The sequence below is a fragment of the Tarenaya hassleriana genome, unplaced genomic scaffold (genome assembly GCF_000463585.1).
Source record: "Tarenaya hassleriana unplaced genomic scaffold, ASM46358v1 Cleome8, whole genome shotgun sequence".
Lineage (NCBI taxonomy): Eukaryota > Viridiplantae > Streptophyta > Magnoliopsida > Brassicales > Cleomaceae > Tarenaya > Tarenaya hassleriana.
In genome coordinates, this window is record NW_010970490.1 from 2,661,227 (window position 1) to 2,679,593 (window position 18,367).

At 39.9% G+C, this 18,367-nt stretch overlaps 5 protein-coding genes across 8 annotated transcripts in view; 3 read left to right on the forward strand and 2 right to left on the reverse strand.

Moving 5' to 3' along the window:
* The first annotated feature begins 125 nt into the window (after positions 1-125).
* LOC104802617 (SWI/SNF-related matrix-associated actin-dependent regulator of chromatin subfamily A-like protein 1) lies at positions 126-5,687 on the forward strand. 2 transcript variants are annotated; one of them, XM_010526297.1, is made up of 24 exons: positions 126-349; positions 446-491; positions 583-689; positions 771-826; positions 942-1,017; positions 1,105-1,171; positions 1,256-1,322; positions 1,484-1,550; positions 2,005-2,088; positions 2,176-2,217; positions 2,312-2,467; positions 2,700-2,777; positions 2,967-3,035; positions 3,132-3,197; positions 3,287-3,415; positions 3,531-3,587; positions 3,684-3,773; positions 3,945-4,010; positions 4,099-4,167; positions 4,238-4,342; positions 4,533-4,658; positions 4,760-4,818; positions 4,915-4,951; positions 5,262-5,687. In XM_010526297.1, the coding sequence occupies exons 1-24, from the start codon at positions 215-217 to the stop codon at positions 5,439-5,441; spliced, it is 2,034 nt and encodes a 677-aa protein (XP_010524599.1). In that variant the 5' UTR covers positions 126-214; the 3' UTR covers positions 5,442-5,687. The 2 variants fall into 2 exon arrangements, with proteins under 2 accessions (XP_010524599.1, XP_010524600.1); XM_010526298.2 differs by lacking the exon at positions 4,760-4,818 and having other exon boundaries at positions 5,262-5,364.
* A 589-nt stretch (positions 5,688-6,276) lies between these two features.
* LOC104802618 lies at positions 6,277-7,974 on the reverse strand. The gene is made up of 2 exons (XM_010526299.2): positions 7,496-7,974; positions 6,277-7,182 (listed from the first exon to the last, which is right to left on the reverse strand). Exons 1-2 carry the CDS (start codon positions 7,865-7,867, stop codon positions 6,394-6,396), a joined length of 1,161 nt encoding a protein of 386 aa, XP_010524601.1. The 5' UTR covers positions 7,868-7,974; the 3' UTR covers positions 6,277-6,393.
* A 731-nt stretch (positions 7,975-8,705) lies between these two features.
* On the reverse strand, positions 8,706-12,294 carry LOC104802619 (protein CHUP1, chloroplastic). The gene is made up of 8 exons (XM_010526301.2): positions 12,193-12,294; positions 10,516-10,971; positions 10,020-10,427; positions 9,803-9,934; positions 9,420-9,601; positions 9,225-9,336; positions 8,979-9,110; positions 8,706-8,889 (listed from the first exon to the last, which is right to left on the reverse strand). Exons 2-8 carry the CDS (start codon positions 10,942-10,944, stop codon positions 8,767-8,769), a joined length of 1,518 nt encoding a protein of 505 aa, XP_010524603.1. The 5' UTR covers positions 10,945-10,971; positions 12,193-12,294; the 3' UTR covers positions 8,706-8,766.
* A 1,254-nt stretch (positions 12,295-13,548) lies between these two features.
* On the forward strand, positions 13,549-14,200 carry LOC104803090 (ABA-inducible protein PHV A1). Its single transcript, XM_010526967.2, has one exon. It carries the CDS (start codon positions 13,549-13,551, stop codon positions 14,047-14,049), a length of 501 nt encoding a protein of 166 aa, XP_010525269.1. The 3' UTR covers positions 14,050-14,200.
* A 1,132-nt stretch (positions 14,201-15,332) lies between these two features.
* The window catches only part of LOC104802620, a 4,993-nt gene continuing 1,958 nt past the window's right edge, over positions 15,333-18,367 (forward strand). The window contains exons 1-4 of one of the 3 annotated variants that reach the window (XM_010526303.2): positions 15,333-15,550; positions 15,840-15,976; positions 16,047-17,467; positions 17,639-18,325. In XM_010526303.2, the coding sequence (XP_010524605.1) occupies positions 16,145-17,467; positions 17,639-18,325 (2,010 nt within the window). In that variant the 5' untranslated portion in view covers positions 15,333-15,550; positions 15,840-15,976; positions 16,047-16,144. Of the gene's footprint in view, positions 15,977-16,046; positions 17,468-17,638; positions 18,326-18,367 lie in introns of all 3 variants that reach the window. The other 2 variants (XM_010526304.2, XM_010526306.2) reach the window with 2 other exon arrangements.

Here is an 18,367-nt window from a genome sequence, read left to right on the forward strand (position 1 = left end):
AATAGATTTATTACATATATATATATATATATTATTTTATAATATATGATATCGAATTATAATATGATATATTTAAGTAGGACTAATTAAAAGATTTCTAACCTTGGTTTTGCAAAGGCAGAAGACGGGGTAGAAAGTAGGAACAAGGGAAATTTTTGGGAAGGAGGGAATCCCGCCATTGAAGCACGGTGATATAGCGGAGGAGGAAGAAGAAATGGATGACGATTGGGATTTGAGCGTGGAAGAGATGGATTCTCTTGAAAGAGAAGCTCTTGAGAGGATCAATCAGCAGCGGAATTCCTCTTTCTCCAACAATCGCAACCCACAGCTACTTCACACTCCCAACGAGGCCTGGGTTAACCCTTTTCGAGATTAGGGTTTATTCGCAATGCATTATTTTGTGCGAGTTTAAGAATTTCTACTTGGATTTTGCTCTTTGTCTCAGGGTACCAGTTCCATACCTCCTACCCTCGCGCCTAAACCGAACACTGGTCAGTTGTTTTTGCCAGTCCCTTTCTTCTCGCTTCCCTTTTTTTGGGTGCTCACCCCTTCTTCATGATACTGTATAACGTGATGATATAGTATGCGTACAACAAGATAATTGCTCCATTGAAAATGGGCAAAAGGTTTCTGTCAAGTTTATTCTTCATGCCACTGGAAATATCGCTGCCAAATTCGCTTTTAACCCTGTACGTTTCCACTTTTTCTTTGAGAAAAATGGTTGCCGATTTTAGCTGAATGTGAAACTTACGCGTTTTATCCTCATCCAGGTGTTGGTTGATGCTGTACGTAAAATCCCCAAGGCTACTTGGAATGCTAAAGAGAGGTTTTCATTTTATTTGCCATGTCTAATTGTTTTGTGATCTCTCTCTCTCTCTCGTGCTTACTTGTTATGTGTATACCCTTTGCCTGAAAATTTGTGTATTTTTCTTGAATTGAAGATTATGGATCTTTCCCCAGTCTTCACTGCTATCAGCTGAAAACATTCTGCGGGAAGTGTCCACTATAAGAGTTGAGGTTCGTTTTACTGGTTCAACTGAAAAAGCGTTTCTTACATGCATTGTCTTGTTTCTTTCTTCTTAATTGCTGGTCATACGTTATCAGGTAGAGAACTTAGATCCTTTGGTACAACGGGCCATAGCTTCTGCTTCAAGAGTTCCAGATCTACGAAGTTAGACATCTGATTTACTTATTTTCATATTTTAAATCCTTTTTATGGTGTGTCTCTTACTTCCTCTTTTGTTATTCGCTCTAGAGCTTTATGACAAGATACCAGGCCATATTGAATCAAAGCTTCTGCCTTTTCAACGGGAAGGAGTAAAGTACGTTGTGTCCTGAACTTATCTTGTTCTTTCCCTAGGCACTTCAATTCCATAACATATAATAGCGATTCTATTTCTCTAGGCAAGTGGTTTCTATCTGTTGGCTGGATGATCCCTGTTTCCTCTGACTCTTCTGTCTGGGTTTGTTTTTTTCTCCTAAGTTTCATTTTGCAGCACGGAGGGCGTGTCCTCCTTGCAGATGAAATGGGTCTAGGAAAGACTTTGCAGGAAAGTTGTTTCCTCTCTCTGATGCCTCATTTTGTTGCTTAAGAAACTTTTCTATCTTTTTGCTAATTCTAGTTGTAGTGTGTTGATGTCTTGGTAGTGTCCTATGAACTGCAGGAAGAAAATTTTTCATGAATTTCATTTTTATTACCCTTTTTATATCATTTCCATTCATCCAGTGAACACTTTTTTCCACTTGCATCCGTTCTTTCATGTTATAATATTTTGACTTCCCATCTTTCAGAATGATATGTCGATCTTATAATTTCTTGATTTATAAAATCCCAGTTTTCCTCTCTTTTCTGAGAAGCAATGTCTCGGATTTATCATCAGTTTCACCTAAAGAGTGGCTCCTAGCAAAACTAGCTACGAGCTAGTTTTGGAGAACCTTCTAATGAATCCTTCTCACTGACTGTGATTTTTCTTTCATCTAGTTTACATGGTTGTGTTTATGCAGGCAATTGCTGCGATCACTTGCATTAATGAATCTTGGCCTGTGCTTGTTCTTGCACCATCTTCATTGCGTTTGCATTGGGCAACAGTAATCACAGGATCTTTTTTCTGAATCATTATAGATTCATAGAAGGTTACCAATGTCTCTGAGTAAGCTTAAAACTTTTTTTTTCAGATGATTCAGCAGTGGCTGCATATACCCCCATCAGACATAGTTGTATGTATTTTAGCACTTGTCTTGCGCTTAGTTGTTTCTTGGATCTTTCCGCTCCTTTATCTTTTACTTTCTCATCTCAATCACCCTTTAGTAGGTAGTTTTACCTCAAGTGTCTGGTTCAAACAAAAGTGGATTTACTATAGTTTCATCAACTACGAAGAGCAGTATTCATCTTGATGGTGTCTTTAACATTATCTCCTATGATGTGGTCCCTAAACTTGAGAGAATCCTTATGTCGTCCGACTTTAAGGTAAAGTAAAAAAGACATTTTTTTTTTCTTATGATTCTTTGGACGATTTATATCCGGTTCTATTAATTTACACAAGATTGCAGATGCCAAGTTAGCATGTAGAGTACTTAACTTTGACGACTGGTTTACGTTTTCAGTGTTCTTCGATTTGCATATCAGGCTTTTCTAGTGTTGTCTTCAAGTATTTTGCTTTTGTGGTGTTTCATATCTGGAAACTGCAACCTTTTTGCAGGTTGTTATAGCAGACGAGTCACATTTTCTTAAAAATGCTCAAGCAAAGAGGACCAATGCTTCCCTTCCGGTCATAAAGGTTACTTTTACGTCTCTTTCTTGGTTTTCGCAACTCTTGCTCTTTCAGGTTATTTGCTGAGAGCAACCAAAAATCAGTATCACTTTTGTTGCTACCCGAATGGTTTTATCAGATGCTTAACAAGTTCATATCATGTGGTCACATGGTGTCTAAAACATTACAGATCTTCTCCCATTTTTTATTTTTCAGAAAGCTCAATATGCAATTCTCCTGAGTGGGACTCCTGCTTTATCTAGACCAATAGAACTGTTCAAACAGGTCTTCCAACTAACTAACACTCTCTCTCCTTCAATTTCTGGAGGGGCTCTGGAAGTTACTTAAGTTTACTCCTAATCCTTCCTCCATTTTTGACAGCTGGAAGCTTTATATCCAGATGTGTATAGAAATGTTCACGAGTATGGTAACAGATACTGTAAAGGCGTAAGTCCATAGTACAATGAGCAGAATCTCGAATAGGGTAGTTGATTACGCCTCATGAATGTCATGTGTTTCCATATTCAAATCTTCAGGGATTTTTCGGAGTCTATCAGGGTGCAAGCAATCATGAAGAATTGCACAATTTGATGAAGGCAACTGTCATGATTCGCAGACTTAAAAAGGATGTCTTGTCTGAACTCCCAACAAAGCGCAGGCAACAGGTTGTTAGCTGTACTCTCTTCTATTTCTGTATTATACATGTCCATTTGACATGACATGTGTTAGTATTTTTTGTCCATGGCTTATGACATTATTTTTATCTTTGTTTGTAAAAAGGTATTCCTGGATTTGGCTGAGAAGGAGATGAAGCAAATTAACGCCTTATTTCGTGAGGTGTCTTTTATGTATCTTTTTAGAAGCATGAAATCTACCTTCCTCGAAGAAAGCTTACCTTTTGGAAAATGGATGATGTTGGTTTATGTTTAACAGTTGGAGGTGATAAAAGCAAAGATTAAGGACTGCACATCAGAAGATGAGGTTCAATCTCTGAAATTTTCTCAGAAGAACCTTATTAACAAGGTATTCATTCGCTTTTGTAAATTGCTTTTTCTTCTCGGCCAATGAATTCCTCAGAACAACCAAAGCATTTGTGAGAAATTTTTCTATGACTTTAGTTCAGCTCGCCTTGTTATTTCCTCATTCTCATGTTATTTCCTCATTCTCATGATATCACCTTGTTTTGCATTTTAGATCTACACTGATTCTGCTGATGCCAAAATCCCAGCTGTCCTGGATTATCTAGGAACTGTGCTTGAGGTAATAACTAGTGAAAGTGTTGTTGTGAAAGTTCCTATGCATCTATGATACATATTCTTGTGTTTCCTCCTTCGATGTCGTGATGCAGGCTGGCTGCAAGTTTCTAGTATTTGCACATCATCGGTCCATGCTTGATGCATTACACCAGTTTCTTAATGTAAGGCCACCGACTTTCTCAAAAGCTTTTAAAAGCCCGTTGTTTCTCATGGGATTGCAAAACTTTGCAGAAAAAGAAAGTATGTTGCATTCGGATTGATGGCAACACTCCTGCATCCTCTAGGCAGACTCTGGTTTCTGATTTTCAGGAGAAGGATGAGATAAAGGCAGCGGTGGTATGTGTATCCACAATTCAATTGCAAAAATTCTGCATTATACTATCTCGTCAAGTTGTTTGCAAAACTCTGCATGAAATTATCGTCTCACGTATTTATAGCATTGAAGAACTGATCTTCTTGCTATTTTTTCATACTTTCTTCAACTGTGTACAAGATCTAATCCTATTTCATTGACATGGATTTGCAGCTGTCCATAAGGGCTGCAGGTGTTGGATTAACTTTGACAGCAGCCAGCACAGTTATCTTTGCAGAACTGTCATGGACGCCAGGTGACCTGATACAGGCAGAAGATCGAGCTCACAGGATTGGTCAGGTGAGCCATGAGGCACATGATCATGGCCTGTGGATGTTCATTTATAGTTTTGCTTTGCCATCCTTTGATGTCACATTGTAACGGCTGATTCATATCTGTAGAACTCTTCTGTTAACATACACTACCTGCTGGCAAATGACACTGTAGATGACATTATCTGGTTCTTTCTCGTGCCCTTTTGCTTTTGTGAATTTATTATCTCATCTCACATGTTTGTAACAGCTGAATGGACATTTAACTTGTTCTTTCTGCACAGGGATGTTGTTCAGAGCAAGTTGGAAAATCTAGGGCAGGTATGCTCCATCTCCATACCCAAGGCACCATTTGAGATTAAATATTCCAGTGTCATATACATACATATGCAGTGTGATAATCAGTAGGAGGGCGTTGTATTATATTAGCTGGTTATTGCTAAAACTTGTCTTAATGATGGAGAGTGAACTCAAGTAAGTGGGTCATCGAGAGTGTAGATGCTTGAGGAGAACCGTGAGATACAATCTTCTAAGAGAATGCATTATGACTTTTTTTTTTGGTTAATAATTGGCGAACAAAGTTTTCGGTAAAATGTTGGAGAAACTGATGGGTGGGACATGAAAAATGCAGATGCTGGATGGGCATGAAAAAGCTCTGGAGGTTTCGTCCGGACATGGGACCAGAAGTCAGGCAAAGCCGCCAACAAACAGCCCATCCCCGTCAAAGCAGAAAACACTCGACACATTCTTGAAGCGCTGCAACAACAACACGGACGAGGAGGCCTCGAGACACAAATTTCCCAGAAACTGAAGCTCATTAGGTTATGTCGGAATTGAAGCGTGGGAATGGAATGGAGAGTAGATAGAATATAACTAAAAAGGGTTTTTAAAAAAAAGGTTAATATATCTAATCGGGAATGGAACTTCCAATTGCTGTGTATGCATGTACCGGTGGTATTTTTTTTGGTTCCGCGGCCAGTGTAAGCACAGAACTTGTAAAATAACCTCTTGGGAAATATAGGCCCTGTTGGGATATAACCATTTCGGTTCTAATTTAGCCTGGTTGTATTAAGATCCGCCGTTATTTTAATTTTATATTTTATATTAAATTATAGAAGATTCACATATTAAATATTGAATTTTAACCAAATTTCCAAATTAAATACTCAACTATCTCATTTCCAAATTAAATACTCAACTATATTTAAATAAAAACCAAACTTTTCAAATTTTAACATATATCTAAGGGATAATCCAAAAAAAAATCTTGTACTTTTTTTTCGTCGCAATTTAAACCCTATAGTTGAATATTTAATTTGAAAATTTAGTTAAAGTTCAACATTTAATATGTGAATCTTCTTAAATTATGATCATTTGGTTTTTTATATTAACTTTAGTTTAGTTCAATGGATTTTATTTTATTTCAAAAAAAGAAGTTTAATATTTTCCTGTTCATTTCAAATTTGGTTTTCCAAATTTAGAAAAATTATATTGTTATACTTGACTTGATTTGATTATTTGATTATTCTATAGATTCGGTTCAATTTGATTACAAAAAGATTTATAATCATCATTTTACTTATCTATCGAAATTTATTTTATTCGATGAAGGCTGTAGCCAATTGTTCGACAGAAACTCTGGTTCAGATGGGCTAAGCTCATGAACACGATGCAACAAGCGCAAGGAGAGATAAGACCTTACTTTTCCATATACATAGCAAGTCCCAAACGCCAATTTAAAAAAAAAAAAAAACAATTCGCCATTACTGGACAGAACCCAAGCCTTCTCCATTGCCAAAGAAACTCGACACAATAGCTTCAACGTCCTGAATTCCGACCCCTAAGCAAACTGCATTGGACGGTGTCCTCGTAGAATCGTCGTTCAGACCATCCGACTGGTTCACGACCCTCACGTTCGGACCATCCCGGCACTTCCCCATGCATTTGCAGGCCGAGACAGAGACAGAGACAGAGCCTTCCACCCCCATCACCACCCTCTCGAACTCCCCAAGCAATGCAGCTCCTCCTGATTTCTTACACTTCCCCCCCATACACACCTCTACTCTCCTCCTCAAGCACGGTTCAATCTCCACCGTCCTGCAAGAACCCAGCCCGTCTTCCATGGTCTCAGAAGAAACCGAGCCGTCTTCGGTTTCCCGGGGAATGTCCATGCTGGGAAAGACGGGGGCTGAAATAATGCCTGTTATTTGAGTGCAACATCCCTCAATGTTATTAGGAACCAAACTGTCTATGTCATTCTCTGTTATGGGAAGGACTGCCACTGCGGCTGCCGTTTGTTGCAGAGCAGGCCGCTGTAATGATTCGACAAAAGGTTTGGTCTTGTTTCTGAAGCAGCTCATGTCAACAACTTCTCCATCGCAGTCGCTGTCGCTTGATTCTGAAGAGGAAGAGGATGATGACTCCGACTCCATAACAGCATTCATCATCTTCATCGCTTTAGCTTTCGCTTTCTCCTCTTTCCTTCTCTTCTTCTCTCTTTTCTCCTCTGCTTTCAGCTGTTCGATCTGCTTAAGCAGTACCTCTGCTGCTTCCTGCGCAATCAACAATCGAGACGACCCAGTTTTAGCACATCACTTCAACGAGACAAATAACATTATACACGCGCTCGTAAGCAATCGAATCCGGTCTCAGCCAGTATCCAGACCATTCATCGTACTATACCAATTGAAAACCCTAAAAAGTTCTGTTGGATTTTCATCGACATCTATGCAGAGATGAACATTTCTACTATAAGATTCCTCATCACGCAAGGTTAAACATTCAAAAAAAGGAAAGAAAAACTGAACGCGAGTTTCAATAGCGTGCATCGGATGAGAAAAAAGGGGTGTTCAAATCCATACATACCGAGATCGTCTTGTTCTGAACATCACCGACCAAACCGGAATCTGGATCCAGACCAAATCCCATGGTTGAGAACATAGTCAGGTTTTTCGACAACCCTTTCAGAAGTTTCATCCTCTTCTTAGTCGTCTTCTTCTCCTTCTCCACGTCCATAACCGCAACCTTCTCCTTCTTGACGCCGCACCTTGTCGGCTCGACATAGTAATTCAAGTGCCCTTTATCGACGAACCCATTGCACGTAACCCCGCGGGACTTCTTGGGTTGGAACCCTACCGTCGGCGAATTGCCGGAAAAACTGGAGACCGACACGCGGCGAGAAGTACAGCCACCTGAAAGGCAAGGAACTCGCCGGAGAACAGAACCGGAGACCTCCATCCCTCTCTCGCGCGCTGATTAATCTCTTGCCTGCTTAGATCCAAAATCTCGATGCCGAGGAATTTGTAGACCTGAAGAGATCACAAATCCTAAGCCGTCCCCCGAGAGGAATTGGAATTTGAAGCTTAAAAGAAACCACGTTCAATGACGTGGCGTGCTGTGATTGGATAAATATGGCGTGAGGTACACTCTTGCTCTCCACCTGGACGCATGCGATCGCCACACTTTCCCGCGCTCTGGACACGCGCCAAATAATGAATATCAGCCGTCGATGAAGCGGTGGGTTAAGATTAACGGATGAGATCGAGAAAGCATGAAGCCACGTGGAATACCACGTGGAGAAACTTGGTAATCTTTGCCACGTCACGTATTATTAACTTCCGAGAACTGTGGAAATTGTTTTTTTTCTTTGGCTTTTTAAAAAAAAAAATCTCTCTAGAGTACATTAAAAATATAATCTCCGCAAATTATACATTACATATTTAATAGACCGAAACCATGCAAAGAAAAACATTGAAGGGATGACTTTGTAGTGCTTTAAAATGAGATAAAACCCTATATCACACGCCCTAATTATTCAATGAAAAAAAAATCTTATACAAATTTTCAATATAGAATGTTTTTTCAAATTCTAAAAATACGTATCAATTTTTTCAAACTCTCGATTAGAATAATAAATTTATAATTTTTTTCTTAAAAAACCATAAATTTTATAAATAATCTCGAGAAAATTATAAGGCATGATATAAATTTTATAAATAATCTCGAAAAAACTATAAGTTATGAAATTTTTTATAATTGTTTTACAGATTTTAAAACTTGTTTATCGATCTAAAAATAGGTAACAAATTCGTGTATTTATATTATATTTTTCAAAAAAAGAAATCGATACAAGTGGATCATTTTGCTACAACGGAACTCCGGCCAACGTCCCCTGCTGAGGCGGCCGGAGAATGAATAGGGACCCTCTTCTTTATCTCTTCCAAAGCGCACAATGCCTCCGAATCCAATCCTCCCGCAAACTGCATAACCATTATTGATAATATATTGAAGTTACCACAAAATCTGTCATAACCCGACAGAACAAAACCAAACGTGTTTTGAACTGTACCTGGTAAGTTCTGTACGCAAACCGCACTCCTTGAAGGACCAACGCTTCTTGAGCAGACTCACGGCCTGAATCCATCTCCATCGCCACTCTCTTCATGTACGTTTTCGCCAGTTTGATCGACGCCCTTTTGATCTGAAACAATGTTGATTTATGAGATTTATCATAACCGAAACAAAGAAAGAAGAAAAGGGCAAATGGTTCGTTGGATACAAGTTCATGGACAACCACAAAGTCACAGGCTTTCACCTTACTTACGATCCCAGAATCAAGCATCCACTCGGAAGGGATCCTGAATTCCTGATAAGAACGGATGGCCGAACTTCGTAATCTGACTAGTCTCTGTGTGCTCTGCTCCGACCTTATCATATCATCGGCGGCCATGTTAATTCAATCAAGATTCCGGGAATTTGAACAAGTTTGTTAAATTACCGAGCCCCTTACTTATCTAGCAAGCTGACCATTTTCTTCAGGGCAGTACCATACGGAATGCTCGGATCATCGGAGTACGAAGAAAGCTCATTTTCCAGCTTCCTAAGGTCACGATACTCGACGGCAGCCTCACGCAGGGCATCGGCTTTCTTCTCAGGCCACTTGAAATGCTTTAACACAGCTCTCTCATCGGCCTGTACGGCATTACGTTTCAGAGAAATTGTGTACCCAAATGCTATGTAATGAAGTGAATTTCGCAAAACATGAAACATATAGATGCAGCAGATGGGAACCATCTGTTAGCCATCCTTTTGTTTCAGCATCTAGATCACTAAATCAGTTCAAAGAGCATAAAAAAGAAAATATGTTTTAAACGAGGAAGCAGGAGGAGGTACCAGAGATGACAGTTCTTCATCAAGCCAATCCACAAATTTCAGGACATGTTCCATGTCCGAAAAGCTGGCAGCCAGGACTTTCCGGATAAGATGGTTGATGAAATCCCCCTTCGTTTCAATGTCGGATTTGATCTGGAAATATTTCGTACGGAGATTCTGAGAGAGGTTGACCAAGACCCGATGAGCAGAAACACGGAAAGGAAATCCAATTGCTTACAGCGAGGAGGTGTGCAGAACGGTTTTGAATTTCTCCAACTATGCTGCTATGTACGCTGCTAGGGCTTGCAGAAGATGAAAGCTCTCTAGACGCATCTTGCTTATTCAACAAGTGAAACAACTGTGCGACGGGAGGTGACTTTTGAGCACGAGCTGCTTTGGCAGGCGGTCTGGGAGGGGGCGGAGGCGGTGGTGGAGGGGGTGATGCCGCCATGGATGAAGAAATTACATCCTTTTCATCTGAATTGCGAGTTTGGGGAACCAAAGACTTTGGGAATGGCGGCGGCGAAGGTGACGGAGAAGATGATCTTGCTCTAATGGGATTCGAGTGAAGAACGGATTCCTCCAGTTTGCTGGCAATCAGCCTCTGTATATCCTTAAATCTAGGGTTTCTGTGTTCTACCGCTGACTGAATCAACCACAAAAAAAAAAAAAAAACTGACTAAGGCTTCGAATTGCTTAGGTGGAAAGGAAAAACGAGCGAGCGATCATCTGACCTTGTGGTTGTGGTGAGAGGAGAGAGATAAGATCTTCGATTCAGCAGAAGCAAGATCCAGAGAGAGCTTCTGATTCTTCGTCTCCATCTCTGCATTAGAGCTCCGAGCTTCCTGCAGCTCCGCCTTCAAGCTCACCACCTGAGCCTCCAAATCCTTAATCAGCGACTCTTTGGCCACCAGCTTCTCCTCCAAATCGGCCAGGTTTTTCCTCTGAACAGGACGCCACGGCCGGCCGAACTGCTCCGCCATGGCGGGACGGGTACCAGAGCGAGTTTTGACATCTCCTGAACTGGGTCTCTGAAGCAGCACGGATCTCCTCCTGGCCTTTGGACCGCCATTGCAAGCGGAATTCTCATCTTCAGCTCCGCCTCCAGAGATTGCAGAGCTCCGGGAACTACCTCTTGATGCGACGGAGAAGCGTGACGTCATCCTCCTCCCCTTCACTCGTCAACCCCTCTTTTTGGGAGATGAGACAAACTCCGCCGTTCAGATATTAATCGTTAATGATTAAATCCATTACTTAAACTGAGTAATTAGTAATAAAATGAAAATTGGACAAAAATTAATAAATCCAACGACAGTGGGCTTTTTTTAGAAGAAGACAAGCATTAAAGGGAGGGCCCACTTGTTTGCGAGTGCAATCAACGAAAACGCCAACTTTGGATTATTAAAAAAAATCAGACTAAGTAAATAATTAGAGTTATAAACTACCAATTCGTCAAAGATAATGTAAATACAAATATCAAATCCAAAGATATGGGGTCCACAAATGGTCTTATGTTAAACTGCGAATGGAACAAAGAGCATTTCATACGGAGATGGACCCTTGTGTTTGGAATAAAGATATCTGCCAAATTTTTATTTAAATAAATTTTAAAAAAGGGTAAAATGAAAAGGAAAATGGGGTATGGTTTAAATAAAATTTTGTAAAAGCGAGGTTTAGAAGAAAGAGTAGTTCCTAATCATACTCAAACTCAAGCCGCTCCTGGTGATTGGTTACAAGCTAAGTTACAGAAAATTGGAATATTTGGATAATGATCATAATGAGATCGGATTAGCAATTATAGGATCTGTTTGGTGTCTGTCTTGCTCCGTAATTCTTCTAACACAAATGTCCGATTTTATTGGACCATAAGAAAAAGAACTCTAACAAAAGTCAAAATATACAAATTTCGAAATATATATATATATATAAAATAACATATAAATACCTAAACTTTTTACAAAAATCCCACATAAATATCTAAACTATAAAAATTCTATATAAATACCTGAACTTTTAAAAATCCTATATAAATACCTAGACTTTTAAAAAAAACTTCCAAATAAATACAAATTTAAAGTATTTTTCAAAGAATTCACGTGATTAACTATGTCACGGTGTGTTTATATTCATTTCGTAAATATATATATATATATATATATATACACACACTCGTAAATTAATTATGACAAAAAATATAAACAATGGTAATTGGAAAAACCCTAGTTGAAGGAATTAAAAAAATCGCCAATTTATGGCTCTTCAACTTCAATCAAAGTCGAAAAAATGCAAATAAAAACAAAGATTATAGTACAAAAAATTGATATTTTACTGAAATAAATACAACATAAGCTATAAACGGAAACTAGGGTTTTGTCAAAGAAAGAGGAGAGATTCGAATCAAAGAGAGTTACCTTTTTGAGAAACTCTTTTCAGGTTAATTTCCCAGAAACTTACATGTTATCAATATACATATACATATACAATTACGAGAATATGCATTGAGATATCGGATGAATATATACACATACAGAGACGTGAAGACACATGTAAGTTATGTATGGCTTGGAGGAACGGGGAAGAAGAATATAACGCGAATACAGACACAGATCTGTTAGTACATCCCAATCCCGCTCCTTTTCTTGTCCGTTCTGTTACGAATCATTTACGTAATTACCCACATAAAATATAAAAAAAAATGTATTTTCTTTTATTATTTTTTTACTAGGTCATTCGATGAATTAAATACGTGAACGGGAAAATAAATCGAAGTTTAATTCCTCCGTTACGTTTCGGATAATCTTTGTTCTTACTTTTTTTTATTAGTTTATTACACACACATATATATATGTATATATATATATATATATATATCATCCCTTGCGTTTTTACGCGCAAAAAAGGGTTCACCTGATTTTTGTCCGTTCTATTCGGTTGCTTGTACCCTACTCTGTTATATATGAAAAAGATGTATGTATATATAAATGTACATATCGAAATTAGTTTCGATCTTTGTGTAACATATTCCGGTTATAAAAAAAATCATCAACTAAGAGATAAGGAAAAAAATCCTTCGTAGTCTAAAATGCGCATTCGCCGCAACATAAAGATACGTCCGGAGAATTGTCGCAATCACAAACCTAATCGTATATATATATTTTTTTTATTGTGTAATATTTTTTACTTGGGCTTTAAGTATTTCTTTTTTTAATATTACCACGCGAAAGATTTTGTTTTTATCCCCATATATTTAGAGTTGGAATCCATCCTTAGGTTAGGTGGCGTATATATATTATATGTTAAATATATGTCGCACCCACCCATCATATTATTCTATCATTCTACTATCCAATCATGTAATTTTATTCACTATAAAGATGTATGAATTCGTCGGTTTAAATCTCCGGTTCGATTTTATTTATTAGGTATTTTGGGAAGCTCACCCAATCTACTATTTCATAAACCGAAGGACTGATACTATTCATTGCCGTACATGAATGAAAACATTATTTTATTTTAATGAATACAACATGTCTTATGATCGGAATTTTTACGTTATGTTTGAGTTTAAAAAATTACGATTTTAGCATAATGTTAAAATCTCGTAGCGAGGAAAAAGTTGGGACAAGTGGCACGCGAGGGCAATTGACAAGTGGCAGCGGCGTAAAATGACACAGGACGTGGGTGCATGCCACGTGGTGGAACAGCTGTCGTGGCTCCGGGGATCAAGATTGGATGGATCTTCGGATGGTATAAATAGATAGATAGGTATGGATATCGACACTAATCGAAGTACAAGAGAAAAGGGGAGGACAATGAGAGGGACGAGGAGACTGGTGGTGACAATGATGGTGGCGTTGGCCGTGGTGGCGGCGGCGGCGCTGTCAAGTTGCGTCGCGACGGAGGAAGGGTCGGAGACATGGACGGAGTGGGCAAAGGAGAAGGTCGGTCTGAAACACGAAGACGCCGGAGAAACGGTGGCGGAGAAGGCGGGAGAGGCGAAGGAAGCGGCGAAGCACAAGGTCGGAGAAGCGAAGGAGAAGCTCGACGAAGCGGTGGCCGCCGCCAAGGAGAAGGCGAGCGACGTGGCCGGCGCCGCCAAGGACAAAGCTCACCATCTGACAGAAGAAGCTTCCGAGGAGACAAAGGAGGCCAAGGACAGAGCCGGGGAGACGTTGGAGAAGGCTTCTGAGAAGTACGACTCGGCCTCGGAGAAATCCCGACAGGTCAAAGATAGCTTGTCCTCCTCTTCCCGTGACGACGAGCTCTGACGACGGAGGAGGAGGGATTCAGTAGAAGATGAACGTTTTCTTGTGTATTTTGTGTTCAACTACTTCATGTTTTGCTCTTCTGTCACCTCCTTGTTCTTCTTCTGTCGGTTCTTTCGAGATATATAATACTTAAACATGTTCAGGCCTTATATATCGTTGCTTTGGAAATTGCATGTTTCGTTTTTAAGAAAATATATTTTTAAAATAAAAATTAAAAAGAAATCGAGTATGATGTAATTTAATCGATATTCGATTGTTTTATTTTTCCTGTTCAACAAAGGTATTTGAATATAGTATATAAACAAGCTAACGTCTAACAAATGTTTCTAAATATATTTCGTCGTATCTCCAAAATCTTAATATTTAAATACGGGATAATATAAAATTACTAATACCATCTTTTGTGACTTATCTGTTGCATCCAATCCATAGTATATATAGATATTTCGATTAGGTGCTGACAGTCGACGGTCGATAAGTGTTTAGTTCAATTAACGATTTTATATTTTGTTTTGATTATATTATCGCGACGTATGCATACGTAGACGAGAGAACCAAATCTTAATCTTCACTGAAGTGTGCAGTTTCGACATTAATTTCGAAATAAAAATTGATTTAGCTGTTGTATTGTTTTCTACCTAATAAAGATTTGAAAATCGATAATCGATAATCAAACGGTTATTTGGGTTTATACGACTCGGTTATTTCGGTTCGGTTATATTTAATTAAAATTATGATTAAATAATAATCAAGTAAAAAATAATGATCAAATGAAATTTCAATTCTATTGGATTATAATAATAAATGAAACAACTTTCGATAATTTATCCAATAAACTTTAAATAAATTTCTGTAAATATATACGCTAATTTCTCTATTTACATTTAGATATATCATATATTACGTAATTACATGGACAAACAGTTAAATTCGATTTTTTTAATTTATAATTACTATTAATTCGAATTTGATTTATTCTATTACGATTATTTCAGATTTATTTATTACATGTACGAAACTTATAACTAAATGATTGTTTAAATTTTATCGGTTTAGTTTAATTCGGGTTCCAGATTGGTTCGATTTTTAAATAAACTAACCGTTTGCTGTAAACGCATACAAAAGCCGTGGATCGCCGTACGAGAATAGCTAGTGGGGTATTGCTGACTAGACTAAAGAGATGGGGACGGTTCCCTCATCTTTCTATTGTCTAGGGGTTGCTCTGCAATTTCTTGTAATTATTAGCCCTCAAACTGCAAACCAAGTTAAAAAATGATAACGATGGACGAGTCGGCTAGGTCAGAAACCCTAGAAATCGCCCGAGTCGAGTTATCTCGTTCCTCACCCAGCTTGATCTCGCCCGCGACTCGTTCCCGTTTCGTAGCTCGTTCTTCTCCCGCCGCTCAACTCAATGCGTTCATGCCTTGCTTCAAAATTTCCTCCATTTTCGAGGGTTTGAGATCCGACGAAGCTTCGAGCCAAGTATCCGGAGGGTTCCCAGGTACGCTGAACGGACAAATGCGGTTCTTTCCCTTCCCTTGTTTGGTACGAAAGATGGCGATGTTTTGGAATTTGAATCGAACATGAGAGGGAATAAACATCTTCTCCTTTTCTGAGTCTTCCTGCCCTAAATCGTGGGAAGAATTCGAGACGAGCAAATAGCTTTTGCGAGACGTCGAATGAGAAAGAAGAACTGATGCCGACGCAGTTGTAATCGTCGTAGGATTGATCTTTGTTGCGGTATTTATGGATGGAATTATGATCCAATCGTCGTATGTCACAATGTGCAGCTATATGTGGATTTCAGAAATATTGAATTCCGACAACTCGGAGCCCATGCATAAGCGGGAGCCATAACGGGCTGCTCAAATGAGAAAGATCAGTGTGCTGCACAGCAAAACATGATCTTCTGAACGCTTTCTGATCGGTAAATTACTTAAAAGCATTCCTTTCTCGTATGATGTAATTACGAGGAAATTACTAATTTGTCAATGCAGATTTCTGCATCTTGTGTCTTGTACACAGTTCATCTGGTGGATAGCGACTGAAGCCGTTCCTTCTAGTAAGGCTCTTGGAGCTACCGGATGGTTGATACATGGCTCCTACTGGCTCTCTTGGACTAGTTGACCCCGGATGGGAGCATGGCGTTGCACAGGACGAGCGGAAGAAGAAGGTTAAATGCAATTACTGCGGAAAGATTGTTAGCGGTGGAATATACAGACTGAAGCAACATTTGGCCCGGGTATCAGGGGAAGTAACGTATTGCGAAAAGTCTCCAGAGGAAGTATGCCTGAGGATGAAGGAGAATCTGGAACGGTGTCGTTCCAGCAGGAAACTGAGGCTGTCCGAAGGTCACAGTGGACAGCCTTCTCCAAATTTCCAGCGCTCTAACAACGACGAGGATGGGGAAGAAGAAGAACACAGCAGCTGGTTTAGAAACAAGGGAAAGCAGCCCTTTGGTGATGGGAATCTCCGGTCATCAGGGTACATAGATCCTGGCTGGGAACATGGTGTTGCTCAGGATGAGAGGAAGAAAAAGGTTAAATGTAATTACTGTGATAAAATAGTTAGTGGAGGCATCAACCGTTTCAAGCAACACCTTGCCAGAATACCCGGAGAGGTAGCACCATGTAAAAACACTCCCGAGGAAGTGTATCTCAAGATAAAAGAGAATATGAAATGGCATCGTGCCGGGAGAAGACAGACGAGACTCGATGACGTTGGAGTTTCAAATTTCAATGCACTCATGCAGAATGCTGACCGAGAAGATGATCAAGAGGATGATGATTTCTGTTCAATTAGCGAGGACAGGTCGGTTCGTGGAGATAGAAGGTTTAACCAAGGCAATAGGAAAAGCTTCAATGCAATGCCCATAAGAGCCGTTTCTGAACCAAAGCCGAAGAGATCAAGGCCGAACCCTCTTCTGAAACCACCGCACGTTTTAACCCTGTCTCTGAGCAAACAGAGAAAAACACATACTGGTTCAAGCAGAATAGTATCCCGAAAGGAACTCGCTTCCGCAATATGCAAATTCTTCCACCACGCAGGAGTTCCTGCAGAGGCCGCAAATTCTCTCTACTTCCATAAGATGATCGAACTGGTTGGTATGTACGGACAGGGATTCGTTGCCCCCTCGAGACAACTGTTGACTGGTCGGCTCTTACAAAACGAGATCTCGACTATCAAAGGCTACTTGGCTGAGTACAGGTCTTCGTGGATGGTCACTGGTTGTTCTATAATCGCAGACACTTGGGTCAACACAGAGGGCAGGACACTGATCAGTTTCTTGGTCTCATGTCCCCGCGGTATATACTTCCACTCCTCCACTGATGCCACCGATGTAACTGAAGATGCTTTCAGCCTGTTCAAACACCTCGACAAACTAGTTGAGGACGTGGGCGAGGAGAACATCGTGCAGGTACTCTCCTTAGATTACTCTTTCTACGTATTCTGGATATTCTGTTATGGTCGGATTTCAATCAAGTATGGAAAACGTTGTCTGTGGTTACTTACTGGTATGATGTGCGTCATGCCATTTTCCCCACTAATCTCTGGTGCTTTGCTTCAAAATCTGTGTATTTCTTGTCAGGTTGTCACACATAACACTGCTGCCTATAGAACTGCTGGAAAATTGCTTGAAGAGAAGAGAAAGAACCTGTATTGGACCCCATGTGCAATGCATTGCACAGAACAGGTTCTCGAAGACTTCTCAAAGCTCGAAGTCGTCTCTGAGTGCATGGAGAAGAGCCAAAAAATCACAAAATTCGTTTATAATCAACCTTTGCTGCTGAATCTCATGAAGAATGAGTTCACTCAGGGGCAGGAGCTTCTAAGGCCCTCTGTCACACGCTATGCGTCAGGTTTTGCGACTCTGCAGAGTCTGATGGACCACAGGGTCAGTCTCAGAGGGCTGTTCCATTCCAATGGCTGGATGTCGTCACCGGCTGCCAAATCCGACGGGGGTAGAGAAGTGGAGAAGATCATTTCAAATGCTTCGTTTTGGAAGAAGGTTCAGTATGTTTTGAAATCGGTCGATCCAGTGATGCAGGTTGTTCAGATGATTGATGGGGGTGAGATGCTTTCATTGCCATATGTGTACAGTTACATGTACCGGGCAAAGCTGGCAATCAAATCTATTCACAATGACGATGCACGAAAGTACGGGCCATTCTGGCGCGTGATGGACTATCACTGGAACTCGTTATTTCATCACCCTCTCTATGTGGCCGCATACTTCTTCAATCCCGCATACAGATATTGTCCTGATTTCATGGCGGTAGGTATTGCATTCATGTTGGAATTTCCGCAGATTCTGAAC

Coding starts and splice junctions, on each gene's coding strand:
- LOC104802618 (XM_010526299.2), bottom strand. CDS start 7,867: ATGGAGGTCTCCGGTTCTGTTCTCCGGCGAGTTCCTTGCCTTTCAGGT. Junction 7,183..7,495: donor TTCAGAACAAGACGATCTCG/GTATGTATGGAT, acceptor TTGATTGCGCAG/GAAGCAGCAGAGGTACTGCT.
- LOC104803090 (XM_010526967.2), top strand. CDS start 13,549: ATGGATATCGACACTAATCGAAGTACAAGAGAAAAGGGGAGGACAATG.
- LOC104802617 (XM_010526297.1), top strand. CDS start 215: ATGGATGACGATTGGGATTTGAGCGTGGAAGAGATGGATTCTCTTGAA. Junction 2,468..2,699: donor TTATGTCGTCCGACTTTAAG/GTAAAGTAAAAA, acceptor ACCTTTTTGCAG/GTTGTTATAGCAGACGAGTC. Junction 3,198..3,286: donor GTAACAGATACTGTAAAGGC/GTAAGTCCATAG, acceptor TCAAATCTTCAG/GGATTTTTCGGAGTCTATCA.
- LOC104802619 (XM_010526301.2), bottom strand. CDS start 10,944: ATGACGTCACGCTTCTCCGTCGCATCAAGAGGTAGTTCCCGGAGCTCT. Junction 10,428..10,515: donor CCTCTCACCACAACCACAAG/GTCAGATGATCG, acceptor TGGTTGATTCAG/TCAGCGGTAGAACACAGAAA. Junction 9,602..9,802: donor ATGAAGAACTGTCATCTCTG/GTACCTCCTCCT, acceptor AATGCCGTACAG/GCCGATGAGAGAGCTGTGTT.